The following is an 18,027-nucleotide window of genomic DNA, read 5'->3' as shown; positions in this document are numbered from 1 at the left end:
ACGTGATCACCAATAGCTCAGTGGACGCATTCAACCCTTTTCCGTCAATTCCAATATAAAAAAAAGTTAGCGAAAAACTATTTTATAAAACTCGCAAAGTCCCCAGCCCAAACCGGCCCAAACTAATAATTTGGAGAAAGAGTATTTTCGTCGAACGGAATCTACACCATTTTCCTTCTAAAATGGTGAGGTAGAATCTGATGGATTTTCTTTTAAATCTACTCTAAGCCCGTAGACCTTCGCGCAGATAAACAGGGGATAGGAAATTCATCAACCGGGTGATTTTTCTTTTATGTCGACGACACATTAGGGTGGGCACTCAGCCATACTAAATTTAGGTTGGGTGTTTTATAATTCACACCTTCGTTGGACATGGGTAAATACTTCATGCCTTTTTAAATCCTGTGTGACTCATCTCTCACACAAACTCCAATTATAGTTATTTGTATGTTTATTGGACCGCCCGTCCAAATATTATGGTGTGTTGTTTATGGGACCGCCTGTCCCAATATCATAGATATGTATTTATTAATCGGACCGCCTGTCCAACAATTGTATATGGATAGGTGTTAACCACCATTTACACCATTATTTATAAAACCTGTTTGGGTTGCATTTCCAAAATACTCAGAGAGTAAGCTTCTGGCTGATGGCCCAGGTCTCTTAAAACCTCTTAGAATATTTTGGAGCAGCAATTAAAAAGGATTTGAAAAGAAAAGGTTAATATTAAAAGGAATGGGTCGTTGAAACTTGTTGTGGTAAAATTTACCGCAACAACGTTCCAGCCCACTAAGGAAACAAATTTTAAGATTGGCTGATGAAGATTACGGTTATCATTGGATTTGAAGAAATGGACCTGTTCAATGATTTGCAAGTTCTCCAAACTGCAAAATATTGGCTTTTTTTATGAATAGGAGTGAAAAGCGTTACTTATTTGACATCAATAGCACTACTTGTTGAACAAGAAGAATGTATTTTCTGAACCATCATTGAAAAAGGGACCATAGATAGAATAAATTAATCTTCCCAATAAACAAAAAACGGGCTCTATCAGGCACACAGAATCAAGGAGCACACTTTAAATAATTGTTGTAAACAGAAATAAACTTAAACTACAAAAATAAATTTTTAATTCGTACCCATTAATAGTCAACAGGTAGTACACTGACTTTGTTTTTGCACATTTTGGTTATTATTTATTATTTTTAATTATATCTCACTCTTTTTTCGATAAAAAAAAATATTTTATATGTTTTATAAAGACAAGTAAAACCTAAATAACATATTAAAAAAAAAAGTCAAGATTACCTACAAAACCTAAAAATTGAACTATTACTAGAACTCTCTTCCTTAAGATAGCGAATTGAAATTACGTTAATGTTATAGATAAGTGGAACACATTTAGCGTGTGGCCCGACCAAAAATCGAAAAAATTTTTTTTTGTGCCCCATCATTTTTGTTTTCACTCAAAAAAACGCCATGATATTTTTATAGACACTTTAGATTCTTGTTTCTAATCTTAAAAGTAACATATGTAATTGCTGAACACCTTTTCACCTAAAATATTTGTATAGACTGTTCGGGTCCTTGGGTTCTGTTATAAATGAAACAGTTTTACCAATTTTCATTGGTGTAACAAATTTTTCCCAGTTCTTGTGGTACTAATTCCAAATTTCATCATTTCTTAAAAAAACACCCTTTCATTTAAGATAATTTTGTACACTTTATAGATTCTTAATTCTTATACCAACCAAAATTTTTTCACCAAGTTTTAAAAATTAATAAAATTTAAGTCAGCTGTTATGATACCTTTCTAACACATAACTCAAGACTCAACCCATCAAAAAAACACCCTATCACCAAAATTATCTTAAGAACTATTTGAATCCTTTGTCACTGCTTTATTTAAAACCCTCATTCCGAATTTCATCAGTGTAGCATGTTTTTCACATGGGTTTCGGTTATATTTTATCTGTTGAGGTCAAAAAACAAGCACAATGTTTTTAATCGGCAATAACTTTTCTTAGAGCAATCGTATTTACTTTATTTTATGTCACTAGATTCAGCATCAAAAAATACCTTAAAAACATGTGTCATATGATGATATTTCTCAAGCAATTTTTTTCACTATATTTTTGAGCTTCACCTCCCTCCCCTCTCTGTTGTCCGCGAAAAAACACCCTTCCACCCAACTTTTTTTATAGACTTTTTTATCCTTGGTTCTTATCCAAAAAGAAAACTTTTTTCCAAGTTTCATGAGTGTAACAATTTTTTTTTTATTTTTTGATTTTATGTACTATTTTTATTTTACCTGTACTACAAGTAAAAAATACCTAGGCCATAACAAAAAATTTTGTTTTACTATGTATGATACTTTTTTGTTTTGATAACTCAAACTCTGTCAAGAGTTAATCTATTGCTATCATTAAAACTTTTGTTTTAAATAAATTATATGTTTATTTCATTCAAAATTTGGCTTTTAGGTGAAATTTCGAACCGTAAGTTTTAAGAACGGAATAAGTCCAACGTTTTTAAACAGTTATACCTGTCTACCAGAAACCGATAGAAATAAAATTTTTATCTCATTCCACTCAAATCCACATAATCTTTATTTTATCTAAAGGTCAAACATCTGAAAACAGTAAAATATAGAAGATATTCAATTTTTTGCGTTTTTCCAACAATTTTGCAAAATGGACTTATTCCGTTCTTTAATTCAATTGAGTTTCTTAACTTTCAAATATAGATTAAAAATAATAAAAAAATCGACAATAAAAGCACCGTAGTGTTTTTAATCGTCAACCGAACTCATACAAAAAATAAAGTACTCCTTCATATTTCTAACATAACTGTTGAAAAGCAGCAACTTTCAAGCCCAAGTTTCACTAATCTAAGATAAAGATAAAAAACAAAACATGTATTACAGTTACTCATTCTATTGAGGAGCAAAACTCATAATTTCAAATCAAATGGCTATTTTTTTTTTAATTTTGTCCAGTTAGATTGGCGATTTATCACACTGTGCGCCGCACAGTCCGTGCGCCTCACAGTGGGGAACCTTTTATGGGTGTTTAAGACTTAAAATTGTTTGATATTTGTTGTAATAATGTTGCTTTTGTTCATAATTTAAATTATCCTTATTTTGTTTTTTGTTGCTTTTGTTACTCTTATACTCTTTTGTTTTATTCTTGTTTACAACACTGTAATATGTTTTCTGCATGATTTATAATATTTATTTGTAATGGTAAAAGCTGTGGTGAGTTTCTTTAAATTACTTTCTCGCTGCAAATTTCTGCATAATCTCTGCAACAACAGCGATGATATGCAGTCATGAACAAGATTTTTCTTATCACTCGTTCATTTGGATCGAGACCACACCAGGAACCCCACCTTTGGCCAGCAGCTCAACTGGATAAGTTCCAATAAAATTATTTGTACATTGATTAAACCTGGTATATTTATTTGTGTGATTTCTAAATGATTTTTTTTTGATGATTTTTGTTTGTGGTGCGATCTCAAACAATGGGAGAGTGGAAAAAACTCTGTAAAATTTAAACTACTGAACCGTTTTTGATGAAATTTTCAGGAATAATAGGAAATAAGAAGATAAATCAACACCAGTAATTTTCGCCCACTGCCTTGCCGACTAAAGTGAAAAATGGCTATTTAAGTTGAAAAAAGTCGAAAACTTGTACTTTTGTATGAAATTTAAAGAAGACAACATTACTTGCAGTAACCAAAATATACTTTTCTGAAGGTTTTCGATGTTTTGAACTCGAATCTGAAGTCATAAAAATTAATCAGCTCCTGTTTTTGAAATATTAACGTAAGAAAATGCAAAAAAAGTTTTTTTTTAAAAACTATTTTGGACCTTATTCTTTTATATAAGTAAAATTGTCTGAACATATTTAGTAACGGTTTATATAATAACTGATTTCCTTCTTTCAAGACCTGTTTAAATCTTTTCGATATCTTTTTTACTGCCTGAGATATCTTGAGTTGTTTGGCATGGTATATCTACCATATAAATTATACCGTCACTATCTCCTTTATGATATATGAAGCCGAATTCACTTACTACATTTTAAGATATCTCGGGAAATAAAAAAGATATCGAAAAGATTTAAACAGGTCTTGAAAGAAGGAAAATAGTTCTAATAGAAACCGTTATTCACGTTGTATGGGGAACTGGAAAAAACTCAGTTAAACCTGAACGACTGAACCGATTTTATTGAAATTTTCAGGCAAGATTATTAAAAGCAAGGGGAACCAACTCCAGAAATTACCGCCCACTGCCACGCCAACAAAAATAGATTTGAACACTAATTATGTTTTTTTTTCATAAATCCAACTTTAAAAAAGGTAGACACAATAGTGTTGAAAATTATTCAAATTTATTTGTTAAGTTGTTGCTTGTTGGAATATCTAAAAATAAAAAAAAATAAAAGGTATTCTCTTTTTTATTGAATTGAAAACAAAACAGACATTCTTATAAACCAATATTCACGCTGAATTCAATCGAAACTTTGAATAATCATCACCATTGACTAGAAAGATAACAGTTGTTAATTTGCATCAACTTAAAAAATCTTGTTAAACAAAGAAAAATCATTCGATCAAAATTCTAAGGGTTTGGGTTTGAGATATAATAGAGAGAAAAATAAATATGAAAAATTAGACTGAATTGTATTCAGAAATGATAATTTACTAACCCCTCTCTTTCTCATAAATTTTCAGAAAATAAGATTTTCTTGCAAGCTTAATTGTTAAGACTTAGGAAGAAATTTAAGAAACAATTTGTAGGTTTTAATTTAAGTCATATCTTTATTTTAGTTTCTTTCTGCTCGTTTCTTTCTGCTGAAACGAAACTTAAATAATTTAAATTGAACATAAGCTCCTATTCTCTACTTTTTCCTCTGCGTAAACTGCCACATAAGGGTTTATTTAGAACATAAATGCTTAAGTTTCGATCCAGCAAACGGCTGTGAATCTAATATTCGTAAACCCCAGAAAATTTTAAATAAATTGCACAAAACGTTGAAAACCGAGCATTTTTTATGTATTTTTCGATTCTTTTTTTTTTTTAATATGTAGGTATTTTCAAACTAACGTCAGATTTGAAATCATCGGATCAAAATACATATTAAAACATGATTTTAAAAAAAAATCCATTTTCATTTTTTATTATAATCTGCTTTTTTAGAAAATACGTTTTTCACATTTGCTTAGCTTCAAATTGCTCTAAAAAGTTTATTAGGACGAACTAGGATGAGATTTTTGGTGCCAAATGTTGCTGAGATTCAACACTATCATATGATATGAGTCCGCCCACAGAGGGAAACAGAGGAAGTAGTTAAAACAATGAACTCAAAATTCCGGAAAATTATAAGTATTCTTAAAATGAAAAATCGAAAAATTTTTTTTCCGCTAAACTTGTAACTGATATTGTTAAACTGTTTATTTTTAATATATTTACAAAAAAAATTTTTGTGAAAATTCAAAATTTAACTAATTTTATATCATTTAAAAAATACTCGTATTTACACAGATTTCATAATTTTTCAACTTTGAATACAAATTTCTAAATCTAGAAATTTTTTTTGGAAGATATGCTTTCACATCCTGATTCTACAACATAATTACTGTAAGAAAAACTTCCAACATATAAAAAAACCCAGCTTTCACACCAATCAGTTTTTTCCACTTTTTTCCCACTGTGTGCCGGCCGCACTGGGAAAAAACTTGAAAATACTCCTTAATTCGAAATGGACAATTTTTAGGATTCAATATAGATTTCTTTTATTATATTATTTTGTATATTAGTAGTTAAATCATGAAATACTTAACGTTTGTAAAATATAATCTACTAAATTCTGGAGTTAAACACTCTAACTTTTAAACAATCCGTTTACACTCTATTCTTAATTCACACTTCTTATTCTAAACATCCATTTTAAATTGTAGTTTTTAATTGTAATACTAATATAGCCTACATTTATTTTTATTCCTAGGGAAACGATGATTGTGTTTGTTTACGACACAGAATATTGCAAGGATGAGACAAATGATCCAATAAATGCCGTCTTGTATTTTTATCCCAGTTGGGTGTCAGATATACAAAAGCTCGCCCTTTGTGGACAGCTCATGGGAACTTCACAATTTTTAAAACATTGTTTTTTTAGACCCAAAATTATTTCTTTGCAAAATGGAAAGTTTGTTTTCAAGGAATTTGGACGTTTTCTTTTGGTAAGTTTCATTTTTTAAATAGTACTTCGATATCTAAGTACGTCATACATTTTTTGACAAAATAGGCTATTGGAACAGATCGCAATATAGCAGATCATCTGCTGGAGCATCGTGCTAAACTTCTTTCTACTTTAATAGAATTTTTGCATCGTGATTTGCAAACTATATACGACCAGTTTCCGCCAGCTAAAAATCATAGAAATGTTTCAGAAAAGTTATATCACATATTTGGAACGTTTCTTCCAATTTTGCAATACAATGGAAATATTTTTCAAAATGTACCAAAACTGAGGATACCAAAGGTAAAAATTGAATTTGTTTTGTAAACAAAGTTCTATTTTCTTTTCTTTAAAGATTGCTAGCAATATATATCTTGATGCAGTCCATACACTGCAAAATTGCCAACAAACAAAAGGTGTCTTGGGTGGAGCCATCTTATATCACAACAAGTAAGTAACCTGTTTACTAGTCCAAATTTAAATCTTATCATTGGGCAGAAGATTCAGAAACGTTAGGGACTAAATATTTATTGGAAAGTAAGGCAAGAAAATTTTCCCTAAAAATTTGGGAGAACAGTCCAAAATTTTTTTTGTGAACTTGTTGAACTAACTATTAAATAAATATTTAAAATAATAATTGTCATTCCAAACATTAGTTTTGATGTTTTTAAACAAATTCTAAACAATTTCCGAACAAGTTGATTTGGTAGCACAGATTTAAATCTGTTGAAAAAGTTAAGTCCAGAGAATTCTCTGGGCTAAACAACTACGCCCATACAGAGTTCCCAGGTTGAGGGGAAAATCACCATTTTTGCCGATTTTCTTAGACGAAAGGGATAAAATAGGGGACGGGGATAAAAAAGGGGAAAAAATATCTAAAAGGGGAAAAATTTAAACTTACAAAAACGTTAGACACAATCTTTGAACAATGGAATCAATTTAAATAAAACGTAATTTCGAAATAAACTATCGTATTCAACGCTAAGTGGATTTTTTAATTTGTCAGCTCAACTAAAAACAAGGGTGCTTCCATTTTTTAATTCACTCCTCAAAATATTTCACTGAGGAAATCTGTACTTTTTTGGGTATATCAAACGAAATTTTCAGCCAGCAGCCGCGGCAGTAAAAAAAATAAAAGTAAAAAAAAATACTTATACATTTTTAAGACATCGTTGTTAAAAAAGCCTGCCTTAATCGGCATAAATACTCTATGATTTACAAAAATACATCAAATATAGAAAATAATATCCATTTTTTATTAAGTTAGCACTGATATTTTAGATTTACCCTCAAAATAAAATTTGTGAAGTAGTTCCATACTTCACTAATTTTATTTTGACTGTTTTTAGTTTGAAAATGGAATATGTAATTTGAGCTTAATTTTTGTTAATTTTTTTTATTTACTTATGTCCATTATAAAGTTTTTATTCTTATGAATAAATTAAATATAAAATTAATATGTTTAAAAAAAGATTTAAATAAAAAAATTTAAAAAAAATAAATACTTGCATTTTTTTTTCTGGAAAAAAGGGGATTTTTTTTTACGAAAAAGGGGAAAAATAAACGTTTTGGTGTTTAAAAAGGGGGATTTTTATTTTGAAAACCTGAGAACCCTGAGCCCAAGAGGATAAAGTGTTGTTGTATTTAACATGTAAATTGCTTAGCTCCGATTGTGTTTTTTTTTATCCAGTTAAGACCGGTGGTAATAAAAAACACTTCTAAAATTGAACTTTTTGATTTTAATACAAGTTATAAATGGATTTGTTTTTTGGGGATTTGTTTTTTGGGGACCAAATATAAATGGAATTTATGAATCCAACAAAATAATTTTTACAAATACTGAAGTGATCTCACTGAAAATATTGATAAATGACTCTTTTTTTAAATTACTTGAACTATTTTTATTATCATAGAAAAAAAATGTTCTTTTTTTAAGGTCAATCCAAGTAAAGAAAAAAAAGTAGATTCTTCGTTAATGTCATCTGAAATTCAGACGATTGCGTTGAATCCGGCCATTATAAGGTCTGTTCCAGACTTTTTGTGCACTAAATTTGGAAGTCTGTCTAATTAATGAGAGTTGGGAGAAAATTCTCTCAGAAGGAAATAAAAATAAGAAGTACTTCTTATTCTTAGAAATAAAACTACGAAAGATAGCCAAAGAGTCTTGAACGAGTTGAACACCATTATACAACACAATTTAATATTTTTTGCTCAATTTTATAAACATTAACACTTTTTTAATGCAAAAAACAAGTAAACGCGATTCAATTTTAAAATCACTACAATTTGATTTGTTTTTTTTCTTTTATTTATTTGTTTGGCATACTTCAACTTTTCATTTGACAGAACTCATATTTCTGCTGGAAGAAATTCTTCGGACTAAATTGGTCAGGATGGGGAAATCTTCTACACAATTTTTGAATTTGGGAACAGACTCTGACCAAAAATAACCAGATATGACTGAATTCGGAAGTTTCAAATTGAGTTTGGAACAGACTTACAGAATTAAGCTAGCAGAATTAAATCTTTTAAAAAGTGCATTTACGGTTGTAATTAATGTCGAATTCCTTTAAATTTTTTGAATCGCCTCAAAAAAATCGAATTTTTGTTCTTAAAACGGAACATGAAAACAGACCGAATTCTTTTTGCGATTGTATGTGTGTCATTTGACAACAATTTTTTCACGAACGTCAAGCTGAAACCAAAACAATTTCTGCAAAATAAAACCAGAGATTCCTTTGATCAACAATTTTGTTTATTTTCTTCGGTAATATAGATTTATTTTAATCAGAATCAAAGGGAAATTGCAGTTATTATTAAGATCTGAGTGAAGATGAAGTAGAAGGTTATTATTTTGGCCGTATGCTGTGGTTTTACAGAGAACAAAATTTCTGACCACAATTACGAGAAGAAAAGTCACAGTAATTTGACTTTTTGACAAGAGCTATGCCAGAAAAAAATATATTTTGATCGCACATTGTTTTTTTATTTAAGCCTGGTACGCTGCTCGCGCTAAATTTTAGCTCCCATACAAATTATCGAAAATTTTTAGCCGAGATAAAATGGATCCCATACAAGTTATCGATAACAAATCCGTGTAAATCTCTCAAAAAAGAGGGATTAAAAAAATTCGAATTCTGCTTCGTTTGAGGCGAATTTTTTTTCTATGGAACATGATTTTCAGAAAAAATTCTCTTCGAGATCGCCGAAAATTCGATTTTTTTTTTCAATTGAAAGGAATTCGACATAATATTATTTAAATATTAAAGTAAAGTGAAATTTGGTGTCTGCCTCATACGATCTGTATAATTTTTAAGTAAATTTCGAAATTTGACAATAACATCATATCCAAACTAATTTAGTCCATTTCCGTTCAGAAAATGACGTTGCCTAAATATCTAGTCCCTAATAGTTGCCTTATTAAATTAATTGAACTTTTCAATATTATGAATTTATTTTTACTATTTAAGTTCATAACTCAACTCTTACTTAGAACCTATTGAATTTCTTCTTTCGTCATTCTATTACATTCAGCTCTATTGTGAGTTTGACGTAACAGATATTTTTGTCACCCTGAAATATTAAAAGCTATTTCGAGTTTCATCAGATGGGAATTAACACTTTACGGTAAACTGGGTGTTTGTTCCATCGCCGTCGGTTGTCGGTTAACGCACAAATTACATGAGAAACGTTCAAAACACGGGGAGTGTTTCGAGCGTTAACAACTTTTCGCCCGGACCGGAACTCACAATAAGGGAAAAGTGAACCAATCACCAAAATGGTCAAATCATTTCGTATTACTAGATTCATGTCATAAAATAAATTGTGTCACGACTGCAAATCAAATATGCAGACGACCTGTTACGTCGCGTCGTGTGAAAAAACCAACCACCCAAAAAGTTTTCATTATAATACTTAATCAAACATAATTTGTGTATACTTCTATTTGAGTAAATTACAAAGAAACCCATAAGAATTGCATTCAAATTGGGTATTTTTATGGTTTTCTGCAATTAATTGTTGAGGCAAAAAAGACTTTAGACTCGGATTCAGCGAGTCAAAATACATAAAGATACATAGGTCTGTGGTCTGTTCTTTTTTTGAATAAAGTTAACTATTGTTGTTATGTCAAATAAATCGTTGTATTTGTATACTGATCAAGAAGTGGTCAAGAGAGATTGATTCACAAACAGGTTAGCAAAGCGATGAACTTAAAATGGAATTGAAAATCTTACAAATCAATCTTCATCATAGTAAAGCCGCAACTGCTAACCTTGTCTACTTCATGGAGAGTAGACAATACGACGAAGCCCTGATACAGGAGCCCTGGGTTGTAAGAGGGAATATCAAGGGTCTACACTCTAAAGAACTACTGCTGTACAAGTCAAATCTTGACAGTCAAAATAGTAACCCTAGAACATGCATAGTAGCTAAGAAACAGTTTAATCTTTTTCTTCTAACTACTTACAGAAACATTGGCCAGACTACGGTAAAATTGGAGCGCGATGGGCTCGCAATGCTCATCCTCTCGTCCACTTACATGCCGTATGACAGTACAGAAGGACCACCAGCAGATACCACTAAAACGTTGGTATCTTTTGCAAGTAAGAAAAAATTTGACATTATTTTAGGTTGTGATTCTAATTCACACCATGTGCAATGGGGAAGCACTGACATAAATACTAGGGGCGAGTCCCTCTTTGAATATGTTATCGAGAACAACTTGGTGGTAGCTAACAGAGGCAACACCCCCACCTTTGTTACAAAAACACGTGAAGAGGTTTTTGATATCACCTTGACGAATAATTCAGATACTGAATTATCTGTTAGAAAAATGGAAGGTCTTAGATGAAATCTCTTTTTCCGACCATAGGCTAATAGAATTTCAGTCACCTGAGGACTGATAATAATCTAGACCCAAATGGCCTAGATAAATTGACCGAGGAATTCACAGGAATTCTACGCGATGCACTGGACAAAAGCTGTCCTCTTATTACCGCGACAAAGAAAAACAACAAACCACCCTGGTGGACTGTTGAGCTCAGTAACATAAGAAAAGAAACTAGAAAACTTTTCAATCGTGCTAAACGCACTAGAGCCAAAAGTGACTGGGAATCCTATAAAGCCAGTCAAAGAAAATTTAAGTCAGAAACTCAACGAGTCAAACGATGCTCTTGGAGAAACTTTTGCAGTACTATCGAATGTACAAATCATTCGGCAAGACTAAGAAGAATCCTCTCCAAAACGATTACTGATATAGGCTCCCTAAAAGAGACTAATAATCAATGGACAGAATCTTGTCAAGACAGCTTAAAACTCCTGGTGCAAGCTCACTTCCCAAGTTGTAACTCTGAATTGGAAAATGATTCTACAAACTCTTTGCACTCATTTTGTGAAATTCCTAGAGAAATTATTACGAAATCTCCATCTTATAAATCTCCAGGCTTAGACGGCGTCTTCCTTTTGATGCTGCAAAAAAGTAGTGAATTCATTATTCCATACCTGATCACAATATTCCAAAATAGCCTTCATTTGGGATATGTCCCTAAAACATGGCGTGAAGTAAAAGTTGTCTTTATACCAAAAGCTGGTAAATCCAGTTACACAGAACCCAAAGATTTCAGACCTATCAGTCTAACTTCTTTTACACTCAAAACGCTTGAAAGGTTAATCGATATACATACCCGCAGTTACTTAAGAGCGGAGGCTATATCAACCTTTCAGCATGCATACACAAAAGGTAGAAGTGTAGAAACAGCTTTACACTGTGCAGTCAGAACAATAGAAAAGTCACTTTTGGTTAAAGAATATACCCTCGCAGCATTTCTAGACATAGACAATAATGTTCATAATAGTGCAATTAAAATAGAAAACACGGTCATAAAATGGATCGTGTGCATGTTGAAAAACAGACAAATCAATAGTGAATTAGGTGGGTCACATATAAAAATATACGCATCTAGAGGAACCCCACAAGGTGGTATTCTATCACCTCTTTTTTGGATCTTGGTGATGAATGAGATTCTCATCAAACATAACAGCGGTGTCAAGGTTATAGCCTACGCAGACGATCTAGCTCTTCTAGCGCCAGGTAAATACCTTACCACTGTAAGCGAACTATTAGAAAACGCATTATCCAAGGTCAGTAACTGGACCAGGAAATGCGGTCTTAAAGTAAACCCCCTTAAAACAGAACTGGTACTTTTCACAAACAGAAGGAAAATTCCTCCTTTTGTAGTGCCAAAAATTGATGGCACCCCACTTAAGATTTCGGATAAAGCGAAATATCTCGGAGTGATCTTGGATAAGAAACTTAACTGGGGTCCAAACATTCAAGAAAGATATAAGAAAGCCACGTTTGCACTTTACTCATGCAATAGAATTCTTGGCAGAAACTGGGGACCAAGTCCTAAAATAATCATGTGGGTGTATACCGCCATTGTCAGACCCATTCTGACTTATGGCAGCTTAGTCTGGTGGCAAGCTCTGGAGAAATCCACGAACTTGAAGACCCTAACCAAAGTGTGATGAGGTCCACTCCAACCGCAGGTTTGGAAGCAATCCTTAATCTCACTCCCTTAGATCTATTTGTACAAGAATTAGCAGTAAATAGTGCCCTACGACTTGATTGATTGATTGATATTTGGGGTGTAAGATGTACTGCGACCCGTAAGATCTATTGTACCCCCCTTTTAAGCTAAATGAGTTAGTACCTCATTTTATAGCTCCTCCTCTAACCTGATTCCTTTCATGAAATTGATTATTTGGGGTATTTTCAAAGAGTGCAATTTATCCTCTTCGACTTGGTAGCTACCCATGTGTTTAAATCTTTGGTGTATTAGTGCATTGCAACTACCCAGGATGTGATCTGGTGTTTCTTCTTTTTCGCTACAGAATCTACATGTTGCACTATTTACTAAGCCCAAAATATGTAGGTGCCTTCTTAACTTATACAGTGGCCCGTGAGGAGCCCAGTGATTAACCTGAGATTGTTCCTACTTAGACTGATACATGATTTGAAACACTCTCGGTTGTAGTTCCCGAGGAGCATTTTCGCTTGTCTCAGTTTTGATAGTTCTGCCCAGTTTTTTGCTCTCCTGGACTCCTCGACTAGTTTTATTTTATTTTCAATGACATTTTCTCCTATTCCGCAATACGGTTCGGGTCCCATAAAAGGGGAATTTGCTCCCGTTTTTGCTAAGGAGTCCGCCTCCTCGTTACCCTGGACACCAACGTGCCCATGTACCCAGTGGAGAGTGACTTTGTTTATTTTGCCAAGTTCATTAAGTTTTCCTATACACTCCAATACTAGCTTGGAGTTGATTTCGTAGGATTTAAGTGCTTTTAGGGCAGCTTGACTATCAGACATAATGGCAATGTTTTTATTCCGGTGATTTAATTCGAGGTTTATTTATGCACATTTTACAATGGCATTTACCTCAGCTTGAAATATGCTTGGAGATTGACCCATAGGTACGGAGAGTTTGGTACCAGGCCCAAAGACGCCTGACCCTGTACCTTCCGCTGTTCTCGACCCGTCTGTGTACCATTTGATGGTATTTTCTTTAAAAAAGTAGTTGATAGATTCACCTACCCAATCATTTTTACTACTAAGATGTATATTGTAGTTTTTCACAAAGTTATAATTTGTGACCATTGCATCTCTTGGAAAGTCAAGGAAGTTTTCTTTTGAGGATCTGGACAGGAATTCTCTTTCTCTGTTGCCTATGCATTTTCCAGCTCCAGTTCCTTCCTTGGCAAATCTCATGATAGCTCCCTTAGCAGCACTTTCAATAATAAGGTGAAGTGGAGTTAAATCAAGAATAACCTCCATTGCTGCTGTAGGGCATGTTCTCATAGCCCCGGTGATGCAGACACATGCGAGTCTTTGCACTTTATCTAGTGATTTCCTAGTTGTTGCAAGATCGGTTTTTTTGTGCCAAGCCACCGCACCATAGGTAATTACACTGTGCAAGTCGAAATTCTTGACAGGCACGCGAATAACTGTTTCGCCCTATTTCTGACCCTAGTAATCCAATGGCATCATTAGTTTATCGATTTATCGGTACGACTTCGAACAAAATTTTTTTTGAAAGTTTTTTCAATTATTTTGAGAGCTTCCCACTGTTTTTAGTCATTTTTCAACCAAAAACAATATTTATATTGCTAATAATTCTTCTCAAACGTTATTTGCTACCAGTAGAAAGGCATTATAAACAATTTTGAACAATTTATTTGAAATTTTAGTGATTTTTTTTTTAAATTGAAAAAAAAATTGAAATTTTTACATTGTTTATCGTTTTTTTCGCTGTTTTTGTTCTCTTTGCACAAATACATTGCATGTTTTCCATTCAAAATTAATTTAACTGTTAATTTTAGTGTTGGTTAAACTTCGACAGTCTATCGATAGCATCGATAAAAAAAAACATCGATACTTCACAAAAATATCGATACTTCTAAATTATTTTACCACAAGGCTACCGATATTATCAATAGTTTTTTATGAAAACTATCGATAATGGAAACTATCGATATCTATCAAACACTATGTTAATTCGTTGTTTACATCCAATGTCAAACGAAAACTTAACTTGTAGTTCAAATTGTGTTTAATTAATTTCAAAGCTATTTTTTTTATGAGAAATTTTACGAGTGGTTTTAAAACTTTTTGGTGCGTATGAAAAATATTTCAATTTAAAAGTTATAAGAGACGTCGAATGGGCACCAAGCATTATTTGTTCAAATTGTTATAATAAGCTTATCAAATGGTCAAGTCTGGATTTTGGAGTGCCAATGATATGGTCAGATCCAAAAGATCACAGTGAAGATAACTGCTACGCATGTGTAAATAAATTCGCCAGATTAACTCGTTGCAATACTATTTACAAAAGTGTTCCGTACGCTAAAATGCCAATACCTCATTTAGATAGGTATCATACCGATTCCAAAGTGTCCAAGTCCATCTTATGAATATATACCACCTTCCTTTCAATCAAAGCCAGAATCATAACTTTTGGCTTATCAACCTTCTGAATTAGAAAAGACTTGTTATCATGTTGAGATTTCTCAAACGCGTTTAAATATAATAATACGACAGCTAAAATTGCCGTAAAGCCAATTGCAACAAAAAAAATTAAACACAATTTGAACTACAAGTTAAGTTTTCGTTTGAAATTGGATGTAAACAACGAATTAACATAGTGTTTGGTAGATATCGATAGTTTCCATTATCTATAGTTTTAAGAAAAAACTATCGATAATATCGGTAGCCTTGTGGTAAAATAATTTGAAAGTATTGAAACTATCGATAGTTTTGTGAAGTATCGATATACTCGATATTTTTTTTTTGTTATCGATGCTATCGATAGACTGTCGAAGTTTAACAAACACTAAATTAACAGTTAAATTAATTTTTAATGGAAAACATGCAATGTATTTGTGCAAAAAAGAACAAAAACAGCGAAAAAACGATAAACAATGTAAACAATTTCGGTTTTTTTTTTCATTTTTTTTCAAAAAAAATCACTAAACTTTCAAATAAATTGTTCAAAATTGTTTACAATGTCTTTCTACTGGTAGCAAATAACGTTTGAGCAGAATAATTAGCAATATAAAAATTGTTTTTGGTTGAAAAATGACTAAAAACAGTGGAAAATTCTCAAAATAATTGAAAAAACTTTCAAAAAAAATTTTGTTCGAAAAACTAATGACGCCAATCGATTTCTCGGGTCCGAAATAGGGCGAAACAGTTAATCGCGCACCTGTCTCAAAATTTTTTTTCAAAAAACTTGCACAGTGTTATAGGTCTTACCATCATAGTGTACATCTATCTTAGGATGTATGGTTTGCAGCCCCATGAATTGCTTGCTAATCTTTTGCAAATCATTAAGGCTTTCGCAGCTTTACCAGTGGTTATTTCTACGTGTTTGTTCCAGAGGAGTTTACTGTCTAGTGTGATACATAGATACTTAACCTCCTTCTGTGTTTCTATTACTTCTCCAGCTAACCTTATAGGTTTCATACGGGGAAGAAGTCTTTTTTTGGTAAATGGTATAACTGTTGTCTTGGTAGGATTGATGTTAAGTCCTGCCGATAGACACCATTTCCGAATGTTGAATAATATCGCAAAGAGTTTCTTCAAACTTCCCACTGGCTATTATTACTATATCATCGGCAAAACCGAGACATCGTATACCTAGAGAAGTTAGATTTGCCCTACGACTTAGTCAAACCTACATTTGGAGTACTACTCAAAGCGGTCATACCACGATCCTCTCTAACTACGTTGATAACAACGTAAGTACAGACTACATGACCCCTTACTTAGACTTCAACAAGTCTTTTAATGTCAGTTTTCCCAACAGACAAGATTGGGATAACAATGTTCCTTTCTCAAATGAGTCGACTATCGCCATCTTCACTGATGGCTCGAAAATGAACACTGGGGTTGGTGCAGGTTTCTACTCAGAAAACCTCAACCTTGCCAGTTCTTTCAGACTCCCCGATTACAGCAGTGTCTTCCAAGCCGAGATACTGGCAGTGAAAAATGCTGCTACACAAATATCCATGATGGCGATATCACCTGCTGACATCACCTTTTTCATTGATAGCCAAGCGGCAATAAAAGCGATTTCTGCCACCTTAATCAAGTCAAAGCTTGTTTCTTGCTGTCGCGAAGAGCTTAGGGTTCTTGGTATGCAGCATAATGTAAGACTCTGCTGGGTTCCCGGCCACAGTGATGTGTTCGGCAACGTAAAAGCGGACAAGCTTGCAAGGGAAGGCTCAGTACTTGATCCTTCTCTCATAGACCATAACATCAGAATCCCACAATGTGAAATGAAACGAAATATCGTCAAACATATTTTTCAAAAAACCAATGAAAGATGGAACCTCCTAGATACCTGCGGTCACACCGGGAAACTTTGGCCGAATTACGACGAGAAAAAATCTAACAAGATCTTAAACTTACTACTCAGTAAACCTTCCTTAAGATCCCTTATAGATGTTTTAACGGGACATAGCCTACTGGGCTACCATAAAAAGAAAATAGGACTTAGCACAGATGAGAGGCTGCGGCAATGAGGACGAACAGGAAGACTTCCTCTGTGACTGTCCAGCACTCTGCCGCACTAGAAAGGCATTTTTAGGGAACTACTTCTTTAATGAATTAGAAGAACTATCAGAACTGTCAGGCAACAGCTTACTGAACTTTGTCAAGTCTACCAAATGGCTCGACAATCCATATGATTCATCGGATTAGACTTTTTTAATGAGGTTATACACACTTCAGGGTATCACAAGGGATCTACATTGATCTAAGTGTGACGGTAACAACATCAACTGTCAGCCCATTTAACCTAACCTAACCTATAGGTCTGATCAAAAGTACAGACTAGGGATGCTGCGGATGTGGATTTTTTCACATCCGCGGGTGCAGATGCGGATGCGGATTCTTGAAAGTTAACATCTGCAGATGCGGATGTGATCTTATATAAAAAATTAATATAAATGAATTAAATCAATGATGCAGTTGTTATAAACAACATTTTTATTATTTGTGTTTAGTGAGAGAAATTAAAAAGAGGTGCATTAGACTTAATCACTTAATAAAAAGTAATACGGCCACCTTCTCTGCATCAAGTCGAACTAGGTACTTAATAATTATTCCCTAGGAAAACTGTCTTGTGGAGTGGGTAGAAATTATCGTTAAGGACTTCACTGGCACTGGCGCTTTTTTTTGTCCGGAAAGAAAGATCTCTATTAATAGCCTGTTTTCACCCCA

General features: G+C 33.0%; 1 protein-coding gene across 11 annotated transcripts in view; it reads left to right on the top strand.

Annotated features, from left to right (window-relative positions):
• The window catches only part of LOC129906876 (uncharacterized), a 564,039-nt gene that overhangs the window by 74,196 nt on the left and 471,816 nt on the right, over positions 1-18,027 (top strand). For all 11 annotated transcript variants that reach the window (XR_008770860.1, XR_008770862.1, XR_008770861.1 and 8 more), the window contains 3 exons: positions 6,012-6,246; positions 6,312-6,548; positions 6,601-6,695. Coding sequence is in view for 7 of the 11 variants with exons in the window: in XM_055982839.1 (XP_055838814.1) it covers positions 6,012-6,246; positions 6,312-6,548; positions 6,601-6,695 (567 nt within the window). In the remaining 4 variants the exon portion in view is untranslated. The remainder of the gene's footprint in view (positions 1-6,011; positions 6,247-6,311; positions 6,549-6,600; positions 6,696-18,027) is intronic.

This window comes from Episyrphus balteatus, chromosome 1 (genome assembly GCF_945859705.1).
Source record: "Episyrphus balteatus chromosome 1, idEpiBalt1.1, whole genome shotgun sequence".
Taxonomy (NCBI): domain Eukaryota; kingdom Metazoa; phylum Arthropoda; class Insecta; order Diptera; family Syrphidae; genus Episyrphus; species Episyrphus balteatus.
The sequence above is the reverse complement of the archived record's forward strand: the minus strand, read 5'-3'. Positions and strand labels throughout refer to the sequence as shown.